The sequence below is a fragment of the Oncorhynchus kisutch genome, linkage group LG6, assembly GCF_002021735.2.
Source record: "Oncorhynchus kisutch isolate 150728-3 linkage group LG6, Okis_V2, whole genome shotgun sequence".
Classification (NCBI taxonomy): Eukaryota; Metazoa; Chordata; class Actinopteri; order Salmoniformes; family Salmonidae; genus Oncorhynchus; species Oncorhynchus kisutch.
This window is the reverse complement of record NC_034179.2, coordinates 23151136-23169083: the sequence shown is the minus strand read 5'-3', so window position 1 is coordinate 23169083 and position 17948 is coordinate 23151136. Positions and strand designations below refer to the sequence as shown.

General features: G+C 41.9%; 1 protein-coding gene across 2 annotated transcripts in view; it reads right to left on the bottom strand.

The window, feature by feature from the left end:
* The window catches only part of LOC109892542 (bone morphogenetic protein 1), a 50336-nt gene extending 38452 nt beyond the window's left edge, over nt 1-11884 (bottom strand). For both annotated transcript variants that reach the window (XM_020485144.2, XM_020485145.2), the window contains exons 1-6: nt 11646-11884; nt 4402-4515; nt 4035-4190; nt 3642-3759; nt 1027-1205; nt 809-914 (exon numbers count right to left, since the gene is read on the bottom strand). In XM_020485144.2, the coding sequence (XP_020340733.1) occupies nt 809-914; nt 1027-1205; nt 3642-3759; nt 4035-4190; nt 4402-4515; nt 11646-11784 (812 nt within the window). In that variant the 5' untranslated portion in view covers nt 11785-11884. The remainder of the gene's footprint in view (nt 1-808; nt 915-1026; nt 1206-3641; nt 3760-4034; nt 4191-4401; nt 4516-11645) is intronic.
* Between the last annotated feature and the right edge of the window lie 6064 nt (nt 11885-17948).

Genomic DNA, 17948 nt, shown 5'->3' with positions numbered 1-17948 from the left:
TCCTGTTTGACACTTTACTACTTTATTGAACTCCCTTTCTGTCCCTCAGTAGCCAGTTAGGGAGCTCACCATCACCAGGTTCCCATGGCGATGCACCCTTGAATGGCAGGCATGTGCAAACAGAGTGTTCTGAATGAGGGCTTTAGGCTGTGCCAAAGGGCTCTGTGGAGCCCAGCCCTGAATGCAAGAGAACAAGGCCACTCCAGCCCAGATTGTCACATACAAAGACCCAACTGGCAGCCCTATATTTACCCTGGCCCGCCTCCACGACCCTGGCCTGCAAAGTGTTGGTGGAGGTAAAAAAGTAAAACACAGAAAAAGCAACAGGGTAACAACATGCACGAGACTGAAATGAAAAGACGTCTGTCTTCTGTGAAATCATTCCAATCAGGACCCAATCGCCATGGCTTCCAGTGGTTATTTGCAGGAGAACTATGTGCAAAGTGTTAGTTTTGCTGGAAGACAACCAGTTCCTGACAGTGACATTGTTATTCTAACACGTATACTAATAAGAGGATTTATCATGCACGGGGGGGGGGATATGGGGGATTTTTTTATTTAAATGGCACTATTAATTTATTGTATACCAGACCACTAATATGCAGATACTTTGGAGATGCTTTACTGCATAAAATGTATATTTGACCTGACTAGAATATATCAGGGGAAAAGCAAAGTACTTGTGTGAATAATACTCAACTGAAGGTCAGAATACATTACATATTGATCCTAAGGAGTAGAATGTCCAACCAGACAGTATCTAATGAACCAAACAGAGCCTATAATTAATCAGTTGCTTTGTACCAACCTTGAAAAGGTATTCCGTGCGTAATGCATGATGCTGTCAAAGTCGTACACTTCCCCAAGAGAGTCCACCTCCCCTGGCTCCATCTTCAGGAAGTTATACTCTTGACCTGGGACAAATGGGAAGAATCAAGATTTGACCTGTCAGACTAAAATCAGGTATTATTCAATCATTTGACTAAACAGGCAGGCAGACAGACAGAGAGAAAGAGAGAGACTTACCTGCCTGGATGTTATCTCTGATAATACTGACATGCTCATCGCGGTCGGGCCGTGTATGCTCGTGCCAGAAGCCGATCACGTGGCCCAGTTCATGCACAACGATCCCAAACTTGTCACAGTTCTTTCCTATGGAGATGGCCTGGGGACCCCCGCCCCTCCTGCCCACGTAGGAGCAACACCTGCAGAGGGAGACACAGTCTTTCAGGGGGATATGTGCTTGGGAGACAGTGGGCCTTTTCCCACAGATTGTGCTTGATTAACATTTACTTCAGTCAATTCAGCACATATAATACCTTATTACATTTATTGAATTGAAAAACTACCCATTGATTTGTACTCATTGATTTTCTTTCAGTTCATTATTTGACTCTAATTTGACCCCTGAATGAAAATGGATTTGATCGTTTACCCCGCACACTTCAATAACCCAGTATGTTCAAACTCTGCAACTGGAGAAATATAATACAGCTCTAGCTCTATGGTCAGTCACACATGAAAACCAAGCCCAGATTTAGAAACTGACCAAAGATTTTGCTCTGAGGCAATGTTCCAGGTTTTCTTTTTTTGTCACATGCAATTTGTGACGATCTCTGCTAGTTTTGGAGCAAGGGGGGGAAACGTGGCTATAGGAGGCGCAAAAACACTAAAAAACACACATACAGTAACAGGTTGAAACACACATACAGTAACAGGTTGAAAATAATTGCACAGCACATGCAGGCAACACACACATTGTTTTAAATTTTTTTTATCCTTTATTTGACGAGCGGGCACATTGAGATTTACAACTCTTTTACAAGTCAGCCCTGGCCAAAAAAACGGTGTACTTACACATGGTCTAGAATCAAATCTCCTGTGTAGAACAACTATCTTAGAGCCTCGCTCCCAGTCTTTTCTTTCTTTTTCAAAGGAGAACAGAATTTCTAACTCCTTACATATTTGTATTTATTTGTGAAATGACAGGAGCAGAGAAGCAGGGAGAAAGAGCAGCGGAATGAGAAATTCATAGGGCTGATGAAGGGTTTGAACCAGCATCTGTATGTGGTTCCGAGGATGAGAGTGTTACTGCTAGACTATGCATTTGGAGCCAGTCCTAATCGGTCTTAAGCAAAAAAATATGAGAGAAGAAAGAGCAATTAGTCCTGCAGTGTGAAGTATGAACCTTGTCTGAATGGCAGACATTGTGAAAAGGTTTAAGGTCAATGTGGAGGCATGTAGTTGCTGCTCATGGAGATAATCACCAGGTTTGAAACCACAGGAGCTGAAGGTATAGGCTAAAATGACAGTGAAGCATTCCTGCCTGAAGTGCATTCTTTTGCATAGGAAAACATATATTTTGTGTCAAGGACAGCTTAGAAGGCCACAACCCAGAAGCATCTGGCAATGTTCTGTGGGATGGAGCTGTACTGATGAAAATCAGGAGAGAGCTGTAATTTACCAGCAGGTGGGCATAAAGGACTTCTAAGTAGTAGGTGCGTGCATTGAGCTTTCCTGGAGAGACAAGAGAAGATTTGGTATCCTAATAGACGGGTTGGCTGTTTAGCAACAAAACCGACGGGGGCGCAACTATGAGACAAAACAGACAGAGTTGGCATAGGTTGTTGACAACATGTACACTATATTTGGATGCAGTCTACCACAGTGCCATCAGTTTTGTCACCAAAGCCCCATATACTACCCACCACTGTGACCTGTACACTCTCGTTGGCTGGCCCTCGCTTCATACTCGTTGCCAAACCCACTGGCTACAGGTCATCTACAAGTCTTTGCTAGGTAAAGCCCCGCCTTATCTCAGCTCACTGGTCACCATAGCAGCACCCACCCGTAGCACGCGCTCCAGAAGTTATATCTCACTGGTCACCCCCAAAGCCAATTCCTCCTTAGGCCACCTTTCCTTCCAGTTCTCTGCTGCCAATGACTGGAATGAACTGCAAAAATCCCTGAAGCTGGAGACATATATCTCCCTCACTAGCTTTAATAAGCACCAGCTGTCAGAGCAGCTCACAGATCACTGCACTTGTACATCGCTCATCTGTAAATAGCCCATCCAACTACCTCATCCCCATACTGTATTTATTCATTTCTCTTGCTCCTTTGCACCCCAGTATATCTACCATTCCAGTGTTTAATTGCTATATTGTAATTACTTCGCCACCATGGCCTATTTCTTGTCTCACCTCCCTTATCTTACCTCATTTGCACACAATGTATATATCCTTTTTTTCTAACGTATTATTGACTGTATGTTTGTTTATTCCATGTGTAACTCTGTGTTGTTGTATGTGTCAAACTGCTTTGCTTTATCTTGGCCAGGTCGCAGTTGTAAATGAGAACTTGTTCTCAACTGGTTCTCAATACATCGCTACAGTTGTTGGTTAGTTAGCTAGCGAATTTAGGCCATATTAGCATCGATGTTAGATCAGTGAAAATAACAAGATAAAACTATCTGAAACGAGTCACTTAAAATTCCCCACATCGCAGTTTCTTGTCATTGGTGCTATCTATCTGACCATCTAGAATCACAACCTTCTGCCGCATTGAAGAATGAGCTTCATATTGATGACTTTCTCAGCTAACCCATCTATAGCCTATTGCAACAATGGCCTGTCACTCACCCGCACGGCCGGTAGGTGAAGACTATGTAGCTCTCCTCCGTTGTCCTCTCAATGAAGGTCACGCACGTGTGCTTCTCCCAATGACGCATGGCCTGACGGAATATCGCTCGCTGGCTGCCTAAAAGGGAGGGTGGTCCTTCAAGTGCCCTAATCAAGGACTGCACTGAGAGTCTCAGTGGATTGAATTACTGATGTCATACATTAGTAGACAACTTATATGATTGAACATCAAAAGCAAACAAATAATGATTTATTCTCTATAATGCTACAAAGTTATGGTATGTAGCTATACTGTAGATATGTACAGACAGATGGAGAGACGTTAACAATCAATGAAGCATCTGAAAATCAAGTCAATTTAAGGTCTTTCTCTATCTCCTAGTCAGAACTCACCACTGAAATTCCCACTGATTACATATGGAATGACCCCATCTGGCCACACCCGCTCTGGTCTGGAGGTGGCAGCCCTCCTCCTGCGACGAAAGCCCTGCCCATGGCTGTCTGGAGACATGTCATTCCTACTGCTCTCACTGGACAACGAACCATTCACTGAAACAAACACATGCAAACAGATATGTAACCCATTACAGGGTTGAGGTCATTCAGTCAATTTGAACTCAGTCCCTTCGGAAAACAAATGTAACCCCTCGTTTAAAATTCATACATGGTTTAGCAACTCAGATGGCAGTCATATGTGAACACACCCTAAATTGACCCCAATTGTGAATCCTCCATGTCCAGCATGGCTCCTGTAATGTACCTGCATCTGTGTCGTTGAAGGTCTGGATGGACCTCTGAATAACATCCAGAATGCGGTCCACCTTAAACATACGCAGGTCTTCCTCATCCAAAGCAATGTCTCCCAGGAAGGCAGCTAGAGCAGACACACAGACACAACCAAGAATTCATCATGCAGCTGAAACATTGTTTGAATGCGATTCACAGTTGGAAAAAAAAAGTTTGCAAAACTAGAGAGATACTTATTTAGACAGGCAGGAAGACAGAGATGGAAAAAGTGAAAGGGAGACAACTACTGTTTTTGGTAAACCTTTATTTGTACCCGAATATATAGCTACACAGTAGTTGGAAGAAACTGGAAATAAAGGTGGGAATCTGGTATATTTAAAACATAAATGTATCTACAGCCACTCGGCATGGTACGCATTTGAATTCAGCTGACAGTATATCACCTACAGCATGTAAAGCAGTGCTTTGGGGTATGTTATGCTTAGGTCCCTCATTTTTGACATGTGTGAAGCTATGCAGTAAGGCCCACACCCTGCCTGCTGGCTATGGTGTGTGAGCTGATGTGTGATTGGTGCTTCCCTCTCCCCCAATGGGAGGCCCTCAGGGCTCTGTTAGACTACTGTTTGACAAGCGCACACAGCTCCTGCATACAGTATGCACTGCAAAATAACCCTCACATACCCACTAACTGTCACGTGTATGAGCACATACAGTGCATTCATACTTAAACAGAGATGCCCAACAGAACACAATTATACTGAACAAAAATATAAACGCAACATGAAACAATTTCAACAATTTTATTAAGTTACCCTAATCTATGGATTTCACATGACTGGGCAGCGGTAAAGCCAGCGGTACAGCCTTCGGAGCAGCGGTGCGGCCTTGGAGGGCATAGGCCCACCCACTTGGCAGCGAGGCCCACCCACTGGGGAGAATGAGACAATCAGAATGAGTTTTACCCAAAAAATTGCTTTATTACAGACAGAAATACTGCTCAGCAGCGATCCCGCAGGTGAAGAAGCCAAATGTGGTGGTCCTTGCGTGGTTACACGTGGCCTGCGAATATGAGGCAGATTGGACGTACTGCCAAATTCTCTGAAATGGCATTGGTAGAGAAATACAATTTTAATTATCTGGCAACAGCTCTGGTTGACATTCCTGCAGTCAGAATGTCAATTGCACTCCCTCAAAACTTGAGACATCTGTGGCATTGTGTTGTGTGACCAAACTGCACATTTTAAAGCGGCCTTTTATTGTCCCCAGCACAAGGTGCACCTGTAATCATGCTGTTCAATCAGCTTCTTGATATGCCACACCTGTCAGGTGGATGGGTTATCTTGGCAAAGGAGAAATGCTCACTAACGGGGATGTGAACAAATTTGTGTACAAAACCTGAGAGAAATAAGCTGTTTGTGTGTATGGAACATTTCTGGGATTTTTCATTTCAGCTCATGAAACACTTTACATAGTGTGTTTATATTTTTGTTCAGTGTACAGAAAGAGGTTGAAATAGACGTGCTTTCTGAATCTGGACCCTTTTCCCCCATTACATACAGTAATCTAATCAACCCCACACAAACCTTATGGTCATGTTCCAATACCCATACAACCACATAGATCGGCATGATGGTGTGCAGCAGTGTGCAGATGTAGAGCTGAGAGGCCATACTCTTTGAATACCCAGACAGGCTGCTACTTGTCAGTTAGAGTAACCTGTCAAAGCATAACAATCGGAAGGCTTAATTAGCACAGTGAGTTGAGAGAAATTGATCAGAAAACAGGTTCAATTCAACCTGCCATGACAAATCGAACCTTTAGAGCCACAAAGTGTGAGATGCATGACGTAAAGATTGGCAAATTTCAGATATGATACTCAGAATTTATAATTAAGTAGTCAAAGCAATATGTTAAAGTAGATGCCTCTTGGGAATTTGCTGACTTCTGTCCAGAGGGAATGAGTCTACTAGTGGGATTGATCTACACTCTGCCTTTTTTTCCCCTTTTCCCTTGTGGCTACCCTCACACTGTGACATGTTCAAATAAGGTCCATGGAAAATTAGCACTCCACAATACTAACCTAAATGACAGAGTGAAGAGAAGGAAGCCTGTACAGAATCAAAATATTCTAAAACATGCAACAAGGCACTTAAATTATACTGCCAAAAAATGTGATAAAAATAAACTTTTGTCCTGAATACAAAGCATTATGTTTGTCGGAAAAAAAAGATCACTGAGTACCACTCTTCATATTTTCAAGCATGGTGGTGGCTGCATCATGTTATGGGTATGCTTGTCATGGGCAACGACTAGAGAGATGTTTTATTAATAAAAAGAAACAAAATACAGCTATAAGTACAGGCAAAATCCTAGAGTAAGACCTGGTTTAGTCTGCTTTCCAACAAAACTGGGAGGGAAAATGCACCTTTCAGCAGGACAATAACCTAAAATACAAGGCCAAATCTACACGGGAGTTGCTGGAAATGTAAAACGTGCAGTGTATTTGAGGTTTGAAAAGGTTTTTGAAGTTTGCGATTTCAATTTTTAAGGGTTTGTATAAGTGTATAAACCCCTACAAAAATGTCCATTAATTATAATCCACATAATAATTCACATTTCCTGTTGCTGCAGGATTATTTTCCTGCTGTAACAATCTGGCTCAAATTAAGACCCTACATCTGTACATGGGTGATGATGCACCACTTCATGGGGCAAGGGAAAGTAAATGATGGAGAAGGGAACCACCAAATCCTGGGTCTAAGTAACCCTAACTAAGTACTTTGGCAATAAGCCCTGGTTGTCCCTGCCTTTGAAGCAAAGTCATTCATGCAAAGAGTGACTGTAAATGACTGCAGACCTAGGCCTACAGTGCTCAGCACATGCCTTGCAGCCAGTGGGATTTCACCGGCTTCCAACCGAGGACTACTCTGTCATGGCCTCAATGACCTCGGGTCTCCAGGCAACGGAGAGACGGATAGAAGGAAGAGGACAGAGATGATATTAGGGGGGAGAGGGAAGAAGGGAACAGGACAAAGGAGGAAATAAAGAATGGAGAGGGAAAAGTAAATATGGGGAAGGTTGGGAGGGTGGAGAGAAGATGAGAGTAACGTGATATAAAAGAGGTAGAGGAAAGGGAAGAAAAGAGGGGAGTTGAGAGATGTGGGGAACCAGATAGTTGAACACAATTGTAAACTGGGTCTCCAAGAAGAGGGAGCCTATTCAGTGCACCGTCAATGTATTATTAAATACAAATAAAAAGCATTGGAGTGGATCACAATGGTGCTGTGACCCGAGTTTGATCTATTGATGTCTAGTCTGTTAGCTAATGGGGTCATTGTGAAGAGGAGGAAGAGGCCAAATGGCATTGAAGTATGATGGAGGGGGTTCAGTGAACCACGCTCACGTGTCTGAGTGTACATTTTCTGAGGAAGCTCCGTGGATTAATACAACCTCAGATGATCTGAGTTCAAACTAGGCTAGCGGTTACTGAGATTTACCTAAATGTACCACCTAAAACCACTCCCTTTTCCCAGGATAAATAACTGTGAGAAACCGATAAATTGTAATAAAATATTATAAATTATTTATATGAACATGACGTGAAATGGAACTTTTAAATTATATGCAATGTCTAAATCTGGATTCTCTACGGCCTTCTCTCTAGTCACTGCATGTTCAATGCTCAGGGTGGGGACCGACAGCCAATCTCAGTATGTATCAGTATCATCTCATCATGGTAACTTTTTATTGTGGCAGGTGGACCTACATTTGCTGCAGCATAGCCTATGCTACAGTAGTATAATGACCGAATGTAAGTCTAATTTACATATCTCTATCTGGCTTTCAGGGTCACCTAATTTTTTAAATGTTTATTGCAGCTGCATAGAGTGCAAGAGCGAGCATACTCTTGCAGTCTCTCTCTCTCCATCAATTCCATTCAAATTGCTTCCAAAATAGATCATCCTGTTCAAGATTGATTTATAGCCCTATATATACAGTGGCAAGAAAAAGTATGTGACCCCTTTGGAAATACCTGGATTTCTGCATAAATTGGTCATACAATTTGATCTGATCTTCATCTAAGTCACAACAATAGACAAACACAGTCTGCTTAAACTAATGACACACAAACAATTATATGTTTTCATGTCTTTATTGAACACACTATGTAAACATTCACAGTGTAGGGTGAGAAAAGTATGTGAACTCTTGGATTTAATAACTGGTTGACCTTCCTTTGGCAGCAATAAACTCAACCAAACATTTTCTGTAGTTGCGGATCAGACCTGCACAACGGTCAGGAGGAATTTTGGACCATTCATATTTACAAAACTGTTTCAGTTCAGCAATATTCTTAGGATGTCTGGAGTGAACCGCTCTCAAGGTCATGCTACAGCATTTTAAATCGGGTTAAGGTCAGAACTCTGATTGGGCCACTCCGGAAGTCGTACTTTCTTCTGTTCAAGCCATTCTGTTGTTGATTTACTTTGTGTCTTGGGTCGTTGCCCTGTTGCATCACCCAACTTCTGTTGAGCTTCAATTGGCGGACAGATAGTCTTACATTATCCTGCAAAATGTCTTGATAAACTTGGGAATTCATTTTTCGTTGATGATAGCAAGCTGTCCAGGCCCTGAGGCAGCAAAGCAGCCCCAAACCATGATGCTCTCTCCACCATACTTTACAGTGGGGACGAGATTTTGATGTTGGTGTTTTGTGCCTTTTTCTCTCCATGCCCTAGCCGGCTCATAGATTTGTGGCTCGGCAGTCGCCCATCCCACGTCAGGCCTCAGCCGGATCGCCAGGTTTTTATGCCTCAGTCGGCTCATCAGGCTACCACGTCCCAGCGGGCTCATCAAGCTGTCTCCCCCCGACTGGCTGTTTCAGTGCCCATGCCTCGGCCGGCCCGCCAGGCTCGTCCGGACGGGACACCGGGTGGCGCCCCTAGTGGGGGGGGGGGGGGGGGGGGGTACTGTACTGTCACGCCTGCTTCCGCTCTCCCTCCTTGGTGCTCGAGGGTGCCAGGCTGCCCTGCTTAACGCACTTCTGCCACCATCATTACGTACACCTGCTCCCCTCGTCACACGCATCAGCAATCCATTACACTTACCTGGACTCACTCACCTGTGTTTATTTCCTCCCCTATATCTGTCTGTTCCCGAGGTTGTCCCCCGCTTCAGCATTATTGTCATCATGTTGTTTTGTTCCCCCTGTTCTGACGCTGTTCCTGTCCTGTTCCTTGTCTGTGCTTGAATAAATGTTCACTCTCCGTTCCTGCTTCTCATCATCAGCATCGGTTCTTACAGAAAGAGGTAGGCAGGCTAATAGCATTAGGGGAAATATTCTTAAAAATGATAACCAAATTCGCTATACTTTGTAGGACACATGGTGCTGCACCAGAATGTTCTCTCTGCTTTATCATGGTTTGAACGAGGGGCCTAATTCCAGCCCATATAATACAGTATAATACAATACAGTACAGTAGTACAGTTCACACTCAAAAAGATTAGCCTACTGGAGCTTGTTTAATTTATTTACCCAAGAGAGCACATCATTGTGCTTTTTCTATTTTATTTTCGTGCTTGAATTTTTGATTAAAACTCTATTCAAATCCAGACACAGGGTTATTTATATCCTTTAAATGCTTTTGAATGACACTTCCGGTTTTGGCGGGAAATACCGTGTTAGTGATTTATTTTCGGGATGGAACATTTGTAAAATACCGGGAAAATATTCAGCCCTAATTCAAACCCAGGTGGTCACAGATACATATAGCATTGTGGATAACAGTCTCCTGGCTGAGCAGACCCTTTTACAAAATGAAGTACCTTGTTACATACCCTAGAGTCCTGTGTGTTTAAATTGATGGATTCAATTAAATGGACATTTCACCTTAGCTCTATATTAAAAACATCAAGACTTTGTCATAAACATTTTTAAAAAGTGCTCACCACAAGCTAGAATGAGCACATTTTAATTTCACCGGTAGGATCAGGAAGTTTCGACTTCCTATGTATTAGTCTGCTTATAGTGTACCACAAGGTCCTGCATTCATAGCAAATGCACGATGCCTGACAGGGCCAGAGCAGGAAGCACCGGCCCACGCTGAGCTGTAGTCTTTCAGAGGCTGAGAGAAAATGTGGCACCTTGGCATATTCATTGTTAGATGTACGATAGGAACATCGCTGGAAATGTCCAATGGCTCTATCGAACAAGGACAACCATATAAAGTATACACGAACACAGATGTATAGAACGATAGTCATAACATAGAGGCTTTGTGAAATGCCACAAAGCGGGACTACGTTAATGTTCAGATCTCATCCACATGAGGTCATCGGATGTATAATCCGGTGCGCGAAACCCAGACATGACTTCTTGGTGGTCAATATGTGTGAAACAGATCTCACTGACCTAGAGGTGCCTTGGACACGATCAAAACGAACCCAGAGTCATAGGTGAAATATCCCTTAAGGCTTTGTCCCTTGTTTTGACTCTATCATCTCTTGCACCCAATTGACATGTTCCATGTCTGTTCATTAAATCTGTTTCATAGCTATTCCAGCCTCCAATTTACAGTAGCTTAAGTACAATGTTATGTCTTATATATATACACACACACACACACACACACAGGTTTTAGGACCACATTTTGTGCCCAATGTTATTTAGCACGCCTAGATTCATCAAAAGGCCATATCCTCTGTTTTGAATCTTTTTCATCATGCCCCCACTTGACATGTTCCATGGCCATTCTATTCAAGTCTTCCATAGCTCTATTCCAGCCTCCTACATACACTACAGAAGGTAAAACAGGATAAATGATCTTCACATAACAGAGAACATTGAATTGTATTGAAGCAAGCTCAAAGTGATGCTTGATTGATTAATGGACAAAGGCTTTTCAGCCCAGTCTGGATTTGACAGCTGTCTGTGTGTTCCATACAATACCCCTAACACACCACTGTGGAACAATGCCCGGCGCACCATACACGATATGGTTGGCCTTGGCCTCGAGTTTATTATCATTTATACCATAATTGATTTCGGTAACTTTACACGCTGTTGCTATACTACGTAAGTGATGTGCTTCACCTTCGAGCGGCGCGCTTGTGAAAACAAGTTCAACTCATTGCCTGTCCCTTTAAATCAACCATCACTTCGGTCTTGCCCAATGTGCAGTCTTATCTATAAAGGGAATCCAGATAAAGCTAACTATAATTAAATATCCCATATAATATGAAACATAGTAACATTACCAGCTTTGCAGGGATCTTTGTAGTCGATTACTTCTGGGGCGCTTAGGTCAATGAAGTTACTTGTTTCCACATCCAAATCAACCGTAAGTAAAACGCGGAGACCTGATAGCAGTAACAAATAGCTCGGCATAAAAGTCATATTTTGAAGTTAATAAAAGCAGAGTTTTGGAAAATTAAAAGGAAAGAAAAGAAAGGAAAAGCGGGTAGACAGAGAGGGTTTGGGGAAACGCAATCTTTTTTTTTTTGAGGGCGGGTTTATACACACGGTGCTGCCTCTCCACAATGTCTTTATTCTAGATCAGTGATTCGCTAACATACCCGGGCGCCAGGCCAACATCCCATAGAAAAGCTTACAAACTTAGCACACTGGAGGTCGTGACACAAAGCTGCACCCTGGTCACCAACACAGGCCAATTCAGTTTTTTTTTTAATCAACACAATTTTGTAGTGCAATCTTGTTCTAAACTAGACTTGTAAAATGCCCATTTTTTAATGTATGAACCCATACAGGATGTTATTTTCGTCATAGGGGTTTATAGCCTAGGGGCCGGATGTATGGGGTTAGGATTTAGATGGGGTGTTAGGGGTAAATTGGAGTTTAGGGTTTAAAAACTATCCAATGCTCTGGGTGAACTGAATGAGTAAACTGACCCATTTCACTAACATTTCCAGCTGAATGGTTGGTTTACTGGTTTATCCCAGTTAGCCTAGACCTGGGTGACAGCGGGCCCTATATTACTTTCATTCAATGTCTATAGCCTGAGCCCTTGTTGATTAAATGTGTGTTCAACATATTGGACATTGTGATCTCCTCAACCCCAGAGTTAATAGGACAACCAACCCCAACAAAACTGCTGTTGACACACCTAACAGCATCATATACAATACTGTTGAAAAGTTTGGGGACACCTAGAAATGTCCTTGTTTTCCATGAAAACATACATGAATTGAGTTGCGAAATGAATAGGAAATATAGTCAAGACGTTGGCAAGGTTATAAATAAGGATTTTTCATTTGAATAATCAGTTTGTCCTTCAAACTTTGCTTTCGTCAAATAATCTTCCATTTGCAGCAATTACAGCCTTGCAGACCTTTGGCATTCTAGTTGTCAATTTCTTGAGGTAATATGAAGAGATTTCACCCCATGCTTCCTGAAGCACCACGGTCAAGCTTTTCCCACAACAGCTCAATAGGGTTGAAATCTGGTGACTGTGCTGGCCACTCCGTTATAGACAGAATACCAGCTGACTGCTTCTTCCCTAAATAGTTATTGCATAGTTTGGAGCTGTGCTCTAGGTCATGGTCCTGTTGTAGGAGGAAATTAGCTCAAATTAAGCACCGTCCACAGGGTATGGTATGTCGTTGCAAAATAGAGTGATAGCCTTCATTCTTCAAGATCCTTTTTACCCTGTACTCCCACTTTTCCACCACCAAAGCACCCCATCACATTGCCTCCACCATGCTTGACAGATGGCGTCAAGCACTCCTCCAGCATCTTTTCATTTTTTCTGCGTCTCCCGAATGTTCTTCTTTGTGATCCGAACAACTGAAACTAAGATTTATCTGTCCATAACACTTTTTTCCAATCTTCCTCTGTCCAGTGTCAGTGTTCTTTTGCCCATCTTAATCATTTATTTTTATTGGCCAGTCTGAGATATGGCTTTTTTTTCCAACTCTGCTTAGAAAGCCAGCATATCTTCAGTTTCTTGGCAATTTCTCACATGGAATAGCCTGAATTTCGCAGAACAAGAATAGACTGACGAGTTTCAGAAGAAAGTGCTTTGTTTCTGGTCATTTGGAGCCTGTAATCGAACCCACAAATGCTGACGCTCCAGATACTCAAATAGTCTAAAGAAGGCCAGTTTTATTGCTTCTTTAATCAGCACAACAGTTTTCAGCTGTGCTAACATAATTGCAAAATGGTTTTCTAATGATCAATTAGACTTTTTTAAATGATAAACTTGGATTAGTTAACAAAACGTGGAACACAAGAGTTCTGGTTGCTGATAATGGGCCTCTGTATGCCTATGTAGATATTCCATAAAAATCAGCCGTTTCCAGCTACAATGGTCATTTACAACATTAACAATGTCTACACTGTATTTCTGATCAATTTGATGTTATTTTAATGGACAAAAAATTAGCTTTTCTTTCAAAAACAAGGACAATTCTAAGTGATCCCAAACTTTTGAACAGCAGTGTACCTATTTCCTTCCTCAATCCAAGAAAGATATAATTCATGTTAATATTATACATCATTGTCATGGTCGTCATAAAGAGGAGACCAAGGCGCAGCGTGGTGAGAAAACATAACTCTTTAATAAAGAGAGAACACTGAACAGAACTAAACAAAATGTGAAGCAACATGGCTAGTGCAGAACAGGCAACTAAACATATAATAACAACCCACAAAATAACCATGGAATATGGCTACCTAAATATGGTTCCCAATCAGAGACAACGAATAAACAGTTGCCTCTGATTGAGAACCAATCTAGGCAACCAAAGACATATAAACACCTAGACTAGCGAAACCCCGAGACATACAAAAAACCCTAGACAATACAAAACTAAACAAACCACCCTCGTCACATCCTGACCTAAACAAATAATAAAGAAAACAAAGATAACTAAGGTCAGGGCGTGACAGTCATTAAAAACCTTTGTCGACATTTTAACGATTCATGACGCTGACATGACATGTATTATATTAACAACATGGATGATCTCTTTATTGCAATGTGCAAATACTATTACAGCCACAGTAGAGGTGTGGGACCTTAATTTGACCAGTTTTGTTGCAGGAATAAAATAATCCTGCTGCCAGAGGATTTTATATTCTTCAAATAAGTGATAGTTTCTAACGGGAAATTCGTTTTGATAGGTTACAGGAGGCAATAATTTAGATGGTGCCTACAGCTGGCGATTAGGCCTGGCTTGCAGTCGGCGTTCCAATTCGTTCCAAATGGGTTGAGGTGAGGGCTCTGTGCAGGCCAGTCAAGTTCTTCCACACCGATCTCGACAAACAATTTCTGTATGGACCTAGCTCTGTGCATGGGGGCATTGTCATGCTGAAACAGGAAAGGACGTTCCCCAAACTGTTTCCACAAATTTGGAAGCATAGAATCGTATATAATGTCATTGTTTGCTGTAGCATGAAGATTTCCCTTCACTGGAAGTAAGGAGCCTAGCCTGAACCATGAAAAACAGCCCCAAACCATTATTCCTCCTCCACCAAACTTTACAGTTGGCACTATGCATTCGGGCAGGCAGCGTTCTCCTGGCATCCGCCAAACCTTGAATTGTCCATCAGACTGTCAGATAATGAAGAGAACATGTTTCCACTGCTCCAGAGTCCAATGGTGGCGAGCTTTACACCACTCCAGCTGACTCTTGGCATTGCGCATGGTGATCTTAGGATTGTGTGCGGCTGCTCGGCCATGGAAACTCGTTTAATTTCCTTCAATTTGTAGCCTACATTTTGGATAATTCCATTCCATTTACCTTTCTTTCAGGTCATGGCTGTCACGACTTCCGCCGAAGTCGGTCCCTCTCCTTGTTCAGGCGACATTCGGCAGTCGACGTCACCAGCTTTCTAGCCACCGCCGATCCACTTTTCATTTTCCATTTGTTCTGTCTTTGTCTTATCACACCTAGGTTCACTCAACCAATTACTTGTTTATTATTTAACCCTCTGTTCCCCATGTTGTGTTTGTGAGTGAATGTTTATTGTATTTGGTCTGTGTTTGTGGGCTATCATTGTTACTTTGTATATTTGGAATTTTTGAGTAAAGTACTTTAAGTACTCATATCTGCTGTCCTGCGCCTGACTCCTTACACTATAGGACTGCTACAATGTCTTTGTGGTTGTTTCTGTGGGTTGCTAGCAATAGTGGATGATATTTGGCTAATATTGTGTAATAATTTGGGATATGTAGCCTTTTTTAATCAATTTGGAATGCAGTCTCCACATAGCTGTTTAAACCTGGAGCCTGGCCTGGAGCATGGCGCACGGTTCACACAACTGGACAGCTGTCATTATCGTTCCATGATTAGTGAGGATTATGGTAGATGTATCTTTTTTTTAAATGTATGGCTTTAGATAAATGTACTGAAAACCATATTAAATGAATACTCCACAATAAATTGTGTTGGCCATCAAGTGGGAGGGTTTTCAGCAGTTTAATTAAATGTATTCAACGCGTGCAATGGAGTCACACCTGCAAAGCCAGTTACACAAAGGAACAAGGTAGGTCTGAATACTAACTACTGACAATTGCTTAAATCAAAACACACATAAAAAAGGCATAGATTTGAATCAACCCCTAAGGGAAGTGCAAAGAAACTAAAAGCCGTTTTACATGAATCTGTACAGACCGAATGAACTTTAAGTGTTACCATAACCACTCACAGGGATGGCTATCTCGTACTTCTAACTGCACCCAAAGAATAAATATTCAATGACTGATGTCTCAGCATGTGTATTCCTGTCTTCCAGAAATACCCATGTTTAAATGTCATTTCACAGGCCCAGAGGACCCATACACCCAAACGCATTTGCATATAATGGCTTCGGGGCTGTTTGATGTGTGTATATGCACACGTGCATGTTCTTGTATTGATATTGGTGGTGACGGGATTGTATCTTATCAGCCTAAAATTAATCAACAAAAGATTTTACTTCAAAGGGGAACCTCTAACAAGGAATAGATCATGATATCAATGCAAAACGAGTCTGATGGAATCTGATGGGGGGAGGAATCAGACCCGAGTTACCCACGTGTAAATTTTACTTTATTCTGACCTTGAATTTAAGCATGAGGTAAAGCATGTGCCAGCCAGCTATTCGTTTGGGGTGGAGATCATAGAAATGGAGGTGTGGCAGAGGTGTGTTTACAGAAACGCCTTATTCCGACCTTGACTTAATGCACTCATAATTCCATTACCTTTACATGCGAGGAAACTCTGAATATGGTGGAGCAACCCATTGGTTCCGAGTAGAAAAACACCAATCTCTATGAACTAATTTATAAATTGATTAGCGCTATCGATAAGACCAGGGTTGGGTAGGTTACTTACTAAATGTAATCAGTTACCAGTCCAAAATAGTAATCAGTAGCGTAACTTTGGGATTAACCGAACTCTGTAATGTAATCAGATTACTTCTAATTACATGTTTTATTACTTCCCCTTAACAGACATTGGAAGACCGAAAGGAGCCATCAAAAACATTATTATAGTGGTCCCAGATTCACTCAGGTGGAAAAAACGTAAAAGTTGTGCCTTTCTTCAAATGTAATTGAGAAGACATTTAAAAGTAATCCAAGTAGTTAAACTAGTTTTTCTAATGCAATCCGATTACAACTATGCTAGTAACATAACTGATTACAGTTACCTTTTTTTGTAATCAGATTAAATCTTTCAGCAAACTGAAAAGCATTTCAATATGACAGCTATTTCAGCCCTGTAAAATAGCTCAAAGAAACTGGGTAGGATGGGTGGGAGGTAACGCAGTAGGTAGGTCTGCACGAACACAAAGAGAGGGTAGCCAATGGATCTTTTATTGAATAGATTTGTATCATTGGTCTTTGTAGGCTTCAGACGGTGTTACAGTTAACAGATGTGATAGATGGTGATGTAGGTAAGGGATGAAGATTTTTTCACTAGGGTGAATAGAAACAAGACATTGTTTTTACATTATGCCATAAACTTGGGCAATAAAGGGCAAACACTTATACTCATGTCACCAAACTGGAAGGCTCAAAGATACACATTAGCATCGATGTACAATATTAGTGCTCTATGGGCAACAAACAAGCACAATCAAATTAGCACCCATGCTGTAGGGAGAAATATAATATGTATTTACAGTAACCTAACAAAAGGAATAACTCCAACTTGGCCGCCACACACCACATTCGTATGATACTCACTGTCAATGACCGCATCTGTCACATGCTAGTTTGGTTGAAAGGGGGCTAATAACTGCAGGTGGGGGGGGGCATTTAAAGGGGTAGGCCCACCTCTTTCAGGTGCATGTGATTGTTCTTAATGAGCTTTGATGGAGGTGTGTGGCGACAAATGAGGGGAGGGCTCACCTCCAGGCAGCAAGGGAGTGGGAGGGGTGTTGTACAGGACCCTTTTCCACCGTGAAGTATAAATAGCTGTCTTTATTCCACAATTTTATTATATGCCTATGGCTTCATCATTTGCAGGGGTGAAATTTGGAAACACAAGCCGAGGCTATATGGAAATCGATGCGCACTGACAGTAGCGCCGAACATATCGAGTTGATTTATGCAC